Genomic DNA, 14353 nt, shown 5'->3' on the forward strand with positions numbered 1-14353 from the left:
AGCTTTCCTCGCATGTCCTCCCAGTCACAGAGAGGAGATCATAACATTCAGCGTATTCCCTGAATTGTCTTTCTTCGCATCCTTTGCCCAGTCTCTCCCACAAGGTAGCAGTTGCTTTAGGCCTATTCTCTGAACAGCCAAACACAGAAACCTGTAAAGTTTTTCCGAAAATTCATCCTTTGTGGTACTTCTCTCATTTTGTTGCTTTTTATGCATTTCGGTATAGAAACTAGCTCTCGATCTTTTCAAATTCAGGTCCATATAGCCTCTTTGCCTTCTCCAGCTAGCCTATATATATAATATGTATGCCCTCCCCAAATCATATAATACAAGTATAGGAAAAAATCCAGGAGCTAAGGAGATGTGAGAAGTATCAGGAGGTCCCTGGTCCCGGCAAGGAAGGGAGAGGAGTTGTGTCTACCCTAATATTTCTGCTTTCTGCTTCTGTCACTGAAAGAAAGGGAGGAAATGTGTATCTTTAAAATTGCTACCAAGGTTTACTCTGTGCCAGGACCCGAGCACTCATTATTTTATTTAATTTCCACAGCTGCTCCATGAAAGATTGTAAACCATTAGCTCCAGTGGCGGAGGCTAAAATAGCCAACCCAGCAGCAAGAGAACTCATTTAAAATAACAGAATCAATATGGTTACAAGTAAAAAGGCTATCCTGCAGAATGTAAAGGATAAAGAAAAAATGAGATGTTGTTTAGAAATTTTCATAAATATGAGCTGCTAACCCAGAGTATCAAGATTGTTTGCCTTTCCCTTTAATATATTCACAATAAAAGTGTAGTGGTTTTAAAAATAGATGAGATTTGGTTCAGAATTGACAAGTGGGGGGAAAAGATGGAGGAGCAGGGATGAATCACCTGACCTTATCTTTCTGCTGTCTGCATGGTTATTTTACTCTACATCACGTAAATGCTAAGGCCGGCTTATTTCTAGGTTCATGTCATGGGAATGAAAAAATATAAGCTGTTTTATTCTGTTACAGCTTTCTTTCCATGGAAATTCTGTGCTGCTCCTCCCTTACAGGAATTGAGGGAGATGTGTTGAAATGTCCAGATCAGGGTGACAGACATCTAAAACAGCCAATATTTCTTGTGCATAAAATGTGATTCTTGTTGAGAGCTTACTACAGAGGGGCTACTCTGCTCACTGACCCCTAGCATGACCCACCTTTCAGTGTGTGTGGTGGGTGTTGTGGGGCATGGACCCCAGGTGTGTCCATAAATTGAAAGAAGGGCCGGGTAATTTGAGTTTAGTTTTGCCCTTTGCTCTGAGAAAGGCTGGGCCCATGCAGAAGCTGACATCATGTTTTTTAACTCTTCCGGCAGTCCAGCATCCTGGGTAGCTAAGGCCAGCAAGAGAGACAGCCACAGACAACACTGGTACTGGCTGTGTTGTGCAATGGGCAGCCATGCTCATGCAGCACTTACCTGCAAAGACTTGTCGTACCAGCGATTGGCTCCATTCTTGCTACAGCCTCCACCGTGAAGGAGCTGGAGGGCCATATTAGTGTCACTCAGCTCTACACCCCCTGGGATGTCAAGACACACCAAGCAGATGCAGCGTTCAATCATGTCCAGCGAGTCTCGATTGGTGGAATCTGGTGGGGGTAGGCGGGACACGCAGGAACTGAGCACCTGCTCTGTGCCAAGTGTGGTGTCCACTCCCCAAACCCTGCACACTCCAGGGATGATGCTCTTCCCTAAGCACAAATACCTAGGTCTAGAGCCAGGGTTGCCCTCCACCTACCCACCTCCAGCCTCTCCCTAACCACAATAACACAACTTATCCTCAAGTGTCCTGCAGGTGCCTTCCAGATAGTGGAGTCATGGATCCTGCCTGTCAGAATCATGTAACTCGTGCAGAGATGGCTGTACAGGTTTTCATGGCTGAGTACACTTCTAAGTATCCCACTCCTTAGTGGGTAAGGCTCAAATTTCTGATTCAACACCATCCCCACTTTGGCATCCATGAGCTACCTCTTTCTCAGAGACATGCTTGAATTGTCCTGCATTATGATTTTCAAACATTTAAATGAACTGTCAAATTAAAATCTGGCAATTACACATGAAATTCTGTAACAGCATTTCAGCTGTTGCTTGTGTCAAAGCTGGGTAGGAAGAGCTAGGGCTACAGGGTAAGCTTATGGGGAATGGCTCACAAGTGTGAAGCTTCCTAGACAAAAATTCATTGAGCTGTGCAGGAGACATTGCCGAAGGGACCCTAACCCTGGCCAGCAACTTGCACCTGACACTAAGCCCCAAACAATGCTCAGAACCCTGGCTGTGATCCTAAAGGAAGATAGAACAATGCCCACCTTGATGTAGCAATAAAGCAATGTGAACAAGGACATTAGTTCCTCCATATGGGGCATCAAGCATGCAAGTTCTTCCCTGAGAGTAGATTTGGGCATGGCCAAATGGGCTGCCTCAGGGAACTACCTCTATTGAGCATGGGAGGCTTGAAAGCTGGCCCAGTGAGACTGATAATGGCCATGACTGCAACCCACTGGCATGGCATCCTGCTATTTCCCACAGCCAGTTCTGTGTCCTCAGATTCCGAGTCGAGGCCTGTAGCCTTCTGCACAAGCTATCTGCCCCACCCTTTATGACTGCAGCTTGTCATGGTGTGCCCTAGGGGGCTTCGCACTGTTCTCAACTCTTGTCCTTCCCTCCCCACTGGGATCCCTGAGTCAGAATTCCTTCTTCCAGAGTCCTTTCCCCAGACCCCATCCTGGAGGTGCCACTCCCAGCAGAGGTTCAATTCCACAATTTCTTTGAGTCTTTGATAATATGCGTTCCTGAGGTCAATGGAGATGTGCAAGAGAATCAGGCATCCTCCACCTTATGCTCAGGGTCTTTACTTAAGCACAGCTACTCCCTCCCACTTCTGTTTCTCTCAAGGTTCTCAGTATACAGCCCAGCTGTGGCCCTAGAATGGTCCCTGCCCTTCTCTGCATCTAGCAATCGAGGTCCTCTCTGTTTATGCCAGCCCCTGGCCTTCCCTATCTCCCTGGGTTACTTCATCCCATGTAGTCTTTATTGCCTGTTGCTGTCCCCAAGACCCTCCTGAGTGTCTCTTTAGCACCTCCAGAGCACACAGATGCAAAGACCATCTGTGAACCCCTGTTCTACACAGCTGATTTCTCCAGGTTCATGGTAGGTATCCACAGATGTCCTCCAGTGAAAGCAATCATCAAGTTCACTGCCCATACCCTTTCTCTTGGTACTTGCAAATCCCAAGAAAGGAGATACCAGGGTCCTACCTGTAGACCTTTATGGATTCACTCTAGGGAGGAGTGTTTGGGGAATACTGGAGCTGAAAGATCCTCTTGGGGTCAGGGGCCTTTTAGTCTTCCTCAGGGCCTCTTGGTCTTCACTGGCCCCATCTGATGGGCACCTATATAGTTGAGTCAGGTCAGTAGGCTCAGGCTTGGTTTTTGCCTTCACCAATGTCTCCTCAGAAATAGTCGCCTGAACTGGACATCCCCTTACAGAAGGGTCTCGGGCAGGAGACAAGCCAGTCAGGGTGCAGTATAGCACCAATGAAACATGCAACTTTCCTCTAGTTCTTTAATGCTTCCCCTCTCTCCACCCCACTATCATGATCCCAATTCTACCTTACAAATCCCACTGGACGAGAGGATGTACACTGGTACAGATCTGAGCTGGAAACACAGGGAGTCTGGGACAGATAAACCCTTCAGGACCAATGAGAGTAGAGATACCAGGAGGGTAAGGGGAAGATGGGGGAGAAATGGGGAATTGATCACAATGATCTACATATAACCCCCCTCCCTGGGGGATGGAGACAACAGAAAAGTGGGTGAAGGGAGACATCAGACAGTGTAAGACATGGAAAAATAATAATAATTTATAAATTATCAACAATTTGTGAGGGAGGGAGGGTGGTGAAGGGAGTGGGAAAAACGAAGAGCTGATACCAAGGGCTCAAGTAGAAAGCAGATGTTTTGAGAATGATGATGGCAACAAGTGTACAAATGTGCTTGACACATGGATGTATGTATGGATGGTGATAAGAGTTGTATGAGCCCCCAGTAAAATGATGTATTTTTAAAAATCTATAAAACAACCAATCTGACCAATAGAACTCTATTAAGCACTGTGTCGAGTATGATATTCCTGGGGAGTTTTGCAAGGTGACCTCGGGTCATGAAAATAAACATTTAAGGGAGTTTTAAAGAAAGGAAGAAATAGTTGCCTGCCCAGAGCAAGAGGGCATGGGCTGAAGAGGGTAGGATGCAGGTTCACTGGAAGCCCAGAGCAACCCTGTTCAGACAGAAAGCAGGGAAGTAGAGCCTGGGGTGCAGTGTGAGTCTGGCGGCCAGAAAGAATAGCTTCCCTAGGCATTTCTGCTCAGCACCTCAGGGCAGAAGAAAAAAATTCCTCAGGTAGGGCTGAGACCTCTTTGCTATTGGAAGACATGCAGGCTCCACAGAGGCCAGCCTCACTGGCCCAACCAACAGGAACTAGGTCCTGGACCATTAGACAGAGTGAAATGGGAGCAGAACAGTAGTGCCAGGAAGCCAGGTGGCCTTACAAATGAACTCCCTGCATACAAGTAATGGATTGGTTGATTGCTGACATGTTTATCCTGGAAGATAGAAAATGAGCCATACCCAAACTCGTGGACCATGACTCTCGCTCAAATGTAATGGAAATACTGGGTGGTGGGTTGGAGGGAAGCTGCAGGGGCCATTTGTCTTGTGACAACCACACAGAGCACAGCAAGGTTCCCGTAATGTGGCAAATCAATCTTCCTGCTTAATCCTGGGAAGTGGGAACTGGGTAACAGGAAGGGCTTGCTCTGTCACCCACACCTGCTAGTGGTGGCAGTTTGGGCAGGGCAGAAATGCCAGAGGCCATGAAACCTTTGAGGAACATGACATTTCTGCTGCAGGCTGAAAATAGTCTGACTGCAACTCAGGTAAGCAAAGATAAAATGCACCCTGGCACCTCTGTTTTTAGGGAACTGGAGACTTCCTAGCCGCTTCTGCCAACACCCATCTGTGTGCACATGCACACCCACACACGAATCCTGTTCACCTGGATAATCCTCTCTAGGGCACTTTCCTCTCTGGTCTACTTTCAGGGAAGTTGGTCCACGTCTTTAATAGTCTCAGATCTCTACTGACTTGACTAGCCTAGCTCACACAGCCTCTGGGGAAGGAGGCACCGTATTCATCCTAGGACTTCAGAGCTTCTAAAGCTGTTAATCTCATCTGAGAAAATTTCTCCCTAGGGTTGAGAGGGAAACCTGCCATCACACATCCCATAATTTATACTACTCTATGACCTATCGAAAAAATTATAAAGTCCATTGTGACTCATAATGATCCCATGTATTACACAGCAGTACTCGTTTCTACGATGGTGTCATTAGAGACTATATGAACAGTAGGAATTTGACTCCCACCCAGCAATCATAAGGAGCTCTCTTCACTTTACCCTCAGCCAGGAGTATCAGTAGAGACCAAGTGAGGAAAAATGGACTTCTAGCCCCACCTAGAATAAGTCAAGCGCTTCCTTTTCCCCTGCAGGAGCAAGGCCAGAAAGATGTCAGCTTAAATAAGACCCAGGTTCATAATACAAAAATGACTAGGATGGAATACAAAGTCAACCGTCAAACAAAGAACCAGGAAGATCTCAACCTGAATGAAAAAGTCAATCCATGCCATTGCTGAAATGATAGAGATACTACAGTTATTTAACAAAGGTGTTCTTTTAAGCAGTCATCATAAATATACTTTAAAAAGCAATGATACCTCCTAATAAAATGATTATCTTTAAAAAATATTTAAAAAAATAAAAAGCAACGATACATACATTTAAAACAAATGAAAAAAGAAAAACAGCAAAGTCTCAGCAATAAATGAAAGACATAAGAAGAATCAAATGAAATTTTCAGAACCGAAAGCATAAGAACAAACATAGAAAACTCAGTACCAGGACTCGAGCAGAATGGAGGAGCCAGAGAAAAGCATAATTGAATTTTCAGATTAAACAATAAAAATTAGTCAATCTGAACAAGAGAGCGGAAATAGAGTTGACCCCTCAACAACAGAGATTTGAATTGTCTAGGCCCAGTTACGTGTGGATTTTATCCCCCTGTTGTTAGTGCAGTGAGCTAAGTGCTGTCAGCATTACTTGCATCACACTACGCTTTAAGCAGATACAAGACAAGCTCACTGCAATAGCAACAGATAAAGGAGCCTGCACAGTTCAAACCCATGTTGCCAAGGGTCTACTGTTAATTGTATGTGGATTTTCAACTAGAGGGGAAGTTGGTGCTCTTAATGTCCATAATGTTCAAAGATCAATGGCAAGTTTAAATATGAAAAAAGGACAGGACCTCAGGGACTTGTGGGGGAAATGATGTAACTTGTGTCATTGTATTCCCAGAAAGAGAGCATGAAGGGTGAATAAGTGGAAAATACGCAAAAAAAGATGGCTGAAAACGTTTCAAATTTGGGAAAACACGTAAACCCACAGATAATTCACAAAGGAAAACCGATAGAGTAAACAAACCACAGTTAGGATGAGGTACCCACATCAACAAACTGTCAAACTTCTGAAAATTCAAAGAAAAAAATTTGAATGAAGCAAGAGAGAAATGACACCTATCTTTAGGGGGAAATCTCTTTCCTAAAATCAAACTTTTTAATGGGATTTAAGTGAGCATTTGCTGGGCAGCTCGTGAATATTACATTGAACAATGTACACACATTTTGTTTCAACTCATCCGTTTCAGTCTCCTCAAGTGTACCATCTCTGTTTTCACTGCTCATCCACCCACCCTACCCCCACCACCAGCTTTCCTGTTTCCATTCCTTCTTAACCTTATGTCCTTTGGGAAATGCTGCCTTTTTTATATTAAATGGTGATTATTCTAACATGGAAATGAGTTCAGTTTCAGACATTGAAGGTGACTAAGGGGGATCCCACCAATTTTCTGGTCTCTTTTATGACTTTGAGTCCTGTCCACATTTTTCTCCCACTCTATCCAGGACCTGCAATGTGATCCTTTTCAGAAAAATTGGTAGTGGTAGCTGGAAAAACAATTTGAATGACAAAGGAGTGCTCAACACAACCATGGAGAACAGAAGAAAGTGGTACAACACTTTTCAAGTGCTAAGCAAACTGTCAATCCAGAATCACCCATCCATCAAAACTATGAAAATTTGTCAGCAACAGATATGCCCTAAAAGAATAACTACAGGAAGTTCTCTTTTAAAAAAGGAAAATTTTGATCATTATTTAAAAATTTTTAATTTTAATAATTTAAAATCATTATTTAAAAATTTTAAAAGGAAATAGTAAAAAGAAAAATATTTGAACAAGGCAGAAGAAAGAACAATAGAAAACAAAAATCTGAGTATATAAAATTCATTTTTATTCTCCTGAGTTTTAAATTTTATATTTGGTGGATGAAGCAAACATGGCTCTGACTAATGTTCTAAAGGTTTGTAGAAAAAAATATCTAAAGCAAAAACATTTAAGCTTTCTGTATTTCATTAGACTTAGTAAAATGTTGACACTGGTTAAATGATAGACTGTGATAAGTTGTGTATATAAGGGTAGGTAAAAAGTATTGCTACAACACCATAGAAACCTTCATTAAATAAAATTATCAAAATGTGAGGCTACTGTTTGTTTCTTGACATGTCCTCCATCTAGGCCGATACACATGTGAAGATGGTATTTCCATCTCTCTAACTCTTCACTGAAGAATTATGTGCCTTTTCATTTTCCCCATGTCAAATGCCAGTTTGGGTATCATAAAGGGATTCAAATTATGTTTACTTAAAATGTTCCTTGAATTTGGGGAAAAAAATGTTTGAAGGAGCAAGAACATGGCTTTAGGGTTGCTGGGATAAGGTTTCCCAATGGAACGCTCACAGGACGCCCTTGCTGCCCTTGAAGAGTGAGCAGGTGCTTTGTGGTTATGGGGGAAAGTCTTCAGCACAACTTTTTTTTCCCCACCAATGCAGAATTCAGCATTCTTAAGACTTCATGATAGCACTTCATGATCATCCTATATCATTAAAAAAAAACCTATCAAGATCACCCATTTGAAATCCCAGAAAACAGTCAGCGTAATCTTCCGAGCTGCCCTCTCTAGATCCTTGAATTTAATTCATCCAGCAGATCCCTTCAGAAATCACTGTTGTATTGTACTTTGTGTATGTGAAGTGATCCTACACTTCATACAAATCTTATGACAATCCATCATTCAATTGCATTAAACACACTTGTACATATGCTGCCATCAGCGTTTCCAAAACAGTTTCCTTCTACTTGAGATAAGTTCCTCTTTTATCCTCTCTTGCCCTTCCCCACCCTCCCATCCTCCTTGATCCATCATCAATTAGATATTATTGTTGTTATTTTGTGTCTTACACTGTCCATTGTCACCCTTCATCCACATTTCTGTTATTCTTCCCACTGGGTGGGGGGTGGCTATATATCCAAACCTGTGATGAATTCCCCCTTTGGTAGAGACACTATTTGGGGGCATCAAACCATGCATGTATGAACTGGAATCCTGAGAGTAATACTTCTTGTCTTACCCTCATATGTACAGAAACTACTTTTTAAAAAGCAATGGAAACAGAAGCACTAAATTATATATATAATATCTATCAAAGTGGAAGTCTATAAAATGTTCAAGTAGGAAAAAGAAAACAAAATAAACAGGAAAATTTAAAAGATAGTGGACTTATGCATTAACATATCACAATAAACTCACTCCAAATATAATGATATAGGCTGGTTGCAAGTAAAAGGATAGAATTAGGCTTACCATGCACACATAAGTCAAAGGAAAGGAAAAGTGGTTATATTAATAGTGGATAAAGTGTACTTCAGGGAAAAGAAAATGTATAGAGCCAGAGAAGGTCATTCCACCAAGAAAATATAGCAATTTAAAATGTATATGTGCATTGATGTGTATGGATTGGGATAACAGTTGTATGAGCCCCTAATAAAATGTTTAAATAAATAAATAAATAAATAAATAAATAAATAAATAAATGAAATGTATATGTGCAAAACAATAGAGATGCAAAATATGTCAAGCAAAATCTAACATAATTGAAAGAAAAATAAATCCACAATTGGATTTGAAGACCTTGATATACTTTTCTCAACAATTGATAGAACTAGACAAAAATTCAGAAAGATATGGAAAAAAATCCAATAACACTCTTGATAGGATCGAATTGATATTTACAGAGCATTCCACCCATTTAAGTCCCTGTGGATCATATGTCAAGACAGACCCCATTCTGGACCTCAAAGACACAAAACAAACAAACAAACAGAAAACACATCTCAAAAGCTTTAAGAGAATTAAAATCATACAGAATGTATTCTCTGGCCTCATGGAAACAAATTAGAAATGGGTCATGAAAATAAGAAGAAAAATGCTAGGCACTTAGACATTAAATCACATCTGTTTAAATAATCCATGGATCAAAGAGGAAGTCTCAAGGTAAAATTTAAAAATGTTCATTGAACTAACTAAAAATAAAGATACAACATATCACAATGTGACAGAGCTGAATCACTGAGGAGAGGGGAATATCTAACTGCAAATTTCTGCACGGAAAAAGAAGAGAAATCTCAAATCAGTAATTTAAGCTCTGAAGAATGTAGAAAAAGAAAAGTCAAATAAACTGAGAACAAGCACAAGGAAGAAAATGAAAAAGTTAAGAACAGAATTTGCTTTTCGGTAGCAGTCTGGGGAAGGGGCGGCAGGCACCAGGTCGAGAGCCTGCTGTACATTTATAGATAAACTTTTGTAAAAAAGAATAAGAATCATACAATGTTTAGTTCTTCTCACTCAGTCATTGCTATCTTAGCTGTGAGGTCAAAGTGAACCCACTCCAGAATCCTGTCCCAGAATTCTGTACCAGCTGGAATTAAAGCAACTCATTTTAAATTAAAAAAAAAAATTCAATGAAATTGAAATTAAAGGGGGCTGGGGGAACTAATGAAAAAAAAAGTCAGTTCCTTAAAAAGATCAATCAGTTTGATAAACAAGTAATATGATTACAAACCCTGGCAGACATCAAATAATAATCAGCCATACTATTAAAAACTATGCAACATAAATTTGACAACATTAATTAAATGGGTTAATTCCTAAAAATACAAATATTATTACAACTCACTGAATATGAAATCAATCATTTAAATAGTCCCATAAATATTAAGGTGATTAAAATTTTAATCTTAAAATCCTCCACAAAGAAACCTCCATTTCACTGGAGAATTCTACCAAACATGGATGGATGGTGATAAGAGTTGAATGAGGCCCCAATACAATGATTTGTTAAAAAAAGGTTCAACATCATTTGACATTCAAACACTGCCCCCCACCCCCACCCACTCCTGCAAAACAAAAAAAAGCAAGCTCACTGCCTTTGAGTTGATGCTGACTCATAGCCACCCTAAAGGTCAGTGTAGAACTGCCCCTGTGGGTTTCTGGGGCTGTAACTCTTTAAGAAAGTAGAATGTCCTGTCTTTCTCCTGCATTAGTCATTAGGGAAATGTAAATTAAATGTGAAATGTCACTATATTCTATTGAAGCTCCCAACCCGCTGCCATCAAGCTGATTTCTACACATAGTGACCTTATACAGGGTTTTTGAGACTAAATCTTTATGGGAGCCGACAGCCTCATTTTTCTCTCTCAGGGAGCTTGATGGTTTCAAACTACTAATCTTATAGTTAGAAGCACAAGGCCAAGCCCACAGCCTCACCAGGGCTTCTTACATACCTATCAGAAGGACAGAAATAAAAAAAAAAAACCAATAACACTAAATGCTGATAAGGATGTGAAGAAACTGGGTCACTCCTACATTGCTGGTGTAGCATTTTATGCTACAGACACTCTAGCATTTCCTTAAAAACAAACAAAAACCTCAACTACACTTGCAATTATCATTTAACTAGCAATTGCACTCTGAAACACCCCAGAATAATGAAAACATAGCTTGCAAAAACAAAACTTGTGTTTATTAATGTTAATAGCAGCTTTATTCACATTAGTCTCAAACTAAAACCAAAAACCAACATTTTCTTCTATGGGAAAATGGTTAAATAAACTGTTATAACCCTACTATATAGAATATTACTCAGCAATACAAAGGAATTATATTGATATACACAACAATCTGGATGAGCCTCCAGAGAAGTATGGTTAATGATAAAATTCAATCCCCAAATTACATACTGTATGACTATATGTGACATTCTTGAAATACCAAATAATAGATAGGGAAAACAAATGAACGTCTGTCAGTTTAAAGAGGGCCTGAGGGATTGAAGAAAGTAGGGATGACATAAGAGATCCTTGTGGTGATGGAAATGTTTTTTATCTAATTATATCAATATCAATATCCTGGCTGTCACGTTGTAAGATGACACTGAGTGAAGTGTCCATGTATTATTATCTCCTTCCACTGCAGGGGAAGTGACCAAAGCAAAATAAAACAACTAGTTTTCACTGACTCAGTTCCAACTCAAGGAGCACTCATGACCACAGCTTAGAATTGTTTCGTAGGATTTTCTTTATGGAGCAAAAGACTTGGTCTTTCCTCTGTGGTGCTGCTCAGTGGGTTTGAACTACCAACTTTTAGAATAGTAGGTGGTCCTCAATTGTGTGCATTACCTGTGAATCTACAATTATCCCAAAATAAAAACTTTAGCTGTGAGTAAAAGAATTTAGGAGCTAATAATTATTCTTGTCCCTGGGTTCTATCTACCCTCCCCAGAAAGGCAAGGGAAAAAAGGGAAAAAAGGGCTATCATGCTTCCAGAATTGAGACTATGGGTGCGTAATGGATGAAAAGGGGCAGAATACAGAAAAATATACCTTATACCCCAAATATTTTGCTGTATATCATTTAAATGAAGATAAGCGAGATGACAACCAGGGAAAACCCACAGAATCCTGAGTTCTGGTGCGTATGCAGAAGAAGTAGGTGCACTTTATAGGAGGGTGGGACAGGTGAAACAACCTAGCCACTCACCATCATAGGTAAGTAAGGCTGAGACAGAAAGAATAAAGGCCATCCTACTTGCAGTCCTTTGGTCACTGTCATTGACCACTTGGATAACACCTATTCAAAAAGTATTAGTTTTTAGATAGTCACATTTTCCCAAAGAGGTGGTAGGCCTTGACCAAACCATCCCTAATGTTACCCCAAACCAAGTAGGTGCCCCAGAGTTTTTCGCTAAAGCAAGTTAGTAAGCACCCTCTGTCTCCAGTATACTTGCTTGACAACTACTCACCATCCTTTCAGATCTACTAGCAGAGTATCTCCATGTTGCAGATTAGGAAGCGGAGACTCAGAGGACCAGCAGGAAAAGGCCTTTCAAGGCCAAGCCTCTCCATCTGGACCACTAACCTCTCCCTAACTCCCTATTTGGATGCTCTTTTCCAAATGCATAAAACCATATAAAACAAAACGACATCAAGCCAACTCAACGCATGGTGCTACATGTGTGTCAGCATAAATTTGTGCTCCATAGAATTTTTATTTATTCTTCTGCTTTTTTTAATCATTTTATTGGGGGGCTCCTACAGCTCTTATCACAATCCATACATACATTCATTGTGTCAAGCACATTTGTACACATGTTGCCATCATCATTTTCAAAACATTTATTTCTACTTGAGCCCTTGGTATCAGCTCCTCATTTTTACCCCTCCCTCCTGAGCTTGATAATTTATAATTATTTTTTCATGTCTTACAGTGACTGATGTCTCCCTTCACCCACTTTTCTGTTGTCCATCCCCCAGGGAGGGGGTTATATGTAGATCATTGTGATTGGTTCCCCTTTTCTCCCCCCACCTTTCCCTTATCCTCCTGATATTGCTCTGATACTGATACTCTCATGATTGGTCCTGAGGGGTTCATCTGTCCTGGATTCCCTGTGTTTCCAGCTCTTAGCTGTCCCCATGTACATGCTCTGGTCTCGCCAGATTTGTAAGATAGAATTGGGGTCATGACAGTGGGGGGGAGGAAGCATTAAAGAACTAGAGGAAAGCTGTGTATTTCATTGGTGTTAGACCCTGACTGGCTTGTCTCTTCCTTGAGACCCTACTGTAAGGAGATGTCCAATTGTCTGCAGATCGGATTTGGATCTCCACTTCGCACTCCTGCTCCTTCACATTGATATGATTTTTTTTGTTCTGAGTCTTTGATGCCCGATACTTGAGCCCATCAGCACCTCATGATCACACAGACTGGTGTGCTTCTTCCATGTGGACTTTGTTGCTTCTCAGCTGGATGGCTGCTAGTTTATCTTCAAGCCTTTAAGACCCCAGATGCTATATCTTTTGATAGTCAGGCACCATCAGCTTTCTTCACCATGTTTGCGGACGCACCCATTTTGTCTTTAGTGATCGTGTCAGGAAGGTGAGCATCATGAAATGCCAGGTTAATAGAACAAAGTGTTCTTGCATTGAGGGAGTATTTGAGTAGAGGACCAACGTCCATTTGCTATCTTAACACTTAACAGAAATATATGCACATAGATCTATTTCCCTATCATATGTATATGCCTGTATTTAGACCTCTATAAATGTCCTTTGTCTCCTAGTGCTTTCCTCTATTTCCTCCTACTTTCCTTTTGTCCCACTATCATGTTTGGCCTTCATTTAGGTTTCAGTAATTCCTCTCGGTTACATTGTCCTTGATTAAGCCTTTCAGGCATCCTACGCCCTCCTTGCCATCGATTTTAGATCACTTGTTCCCTTGTCCCCTGGGTTTGTTAACACCCACTTCCTTTCCCCTGCCTCCTCCGTGTCCCCGCAGAACCATTAGTTGCCTTGTTTTCTCCTCTGGATTGTTTACCCCACCTATCTTATCTAGATAGATGTGCAGAGACAATAATAAGCAGAAAAAACAAGACAGAGCAAAAGAAAACAAAGCAACACCAAAAAGAAAAGCCTATAAATAGTTCCAGGTGTTTTCGGTTGAGTCCGATGGAGTGCCACACCTTGACCCCAAAGTCTATTTTTTGTATTCCCCGGGGACTTCATTGCTTTGCTCCCCTTGCTGCTCTGTTGCATGCCCTTAGAGGTTCACGCTGGTGTGGTGGGGATTTTTAATGACTGATTTTTTTAAGTAGGTAGTCAGGATTTTTTTCCAAGTTGCCTCTGGGTAGACCCGAACCTCCACCCTTTCTGATAACTACTGAGTGCATTAATAGTTTGCACCACCCCGAAACTCCTGATGCATTAAAAATCTATTATCTATTCATTTTATTGTGGGGAAGAGGCATTGTTCTCACCTTCTCCAAAAAGAAAGA

At 41.0% G+C, this 14353-nt stretch overlaps 1 protein-coding gene across 1 annotated transcript in view; it reads right to left on the reverse strand.

The window, feature by feature from the left end:
* The window catches only part of CHAT (choline O-acetyltransferase), a 56339-nt gene that overhangs the window by 20855 nt on the left and 21131 nt on the right, over nucleotides 1-14353 (reverse strand). Inside the window, exon 7 of the mRNA XM_004716258.2 lies at nucleotides 1441-1610. Coding sequence (XP_004716315.1) covers nucleotides 1441-1610 — 170 coding nt within the window. The remainder of the gene's footprint in view (nucleotides 1-1440; nucleotides 1611-14353) is intronic.

The sequence above is a fragment of the Echinops telfairi genome, unplaced genomic scaffold, assembly GCF_000313985.2.
Source record: "Echinops telfairi isolate 266 unplaced genomic scaffold, ASM31398v2 ScPeMD7_7465;HRSCAF=8503, whole genome shotgun sequence".
Lineage (NCBI taxonomy): Eukaryota > Metazoa > Chordata > Mammalia > Afrosoricida > Tenrecidae > Echinops > Echinops telfairi.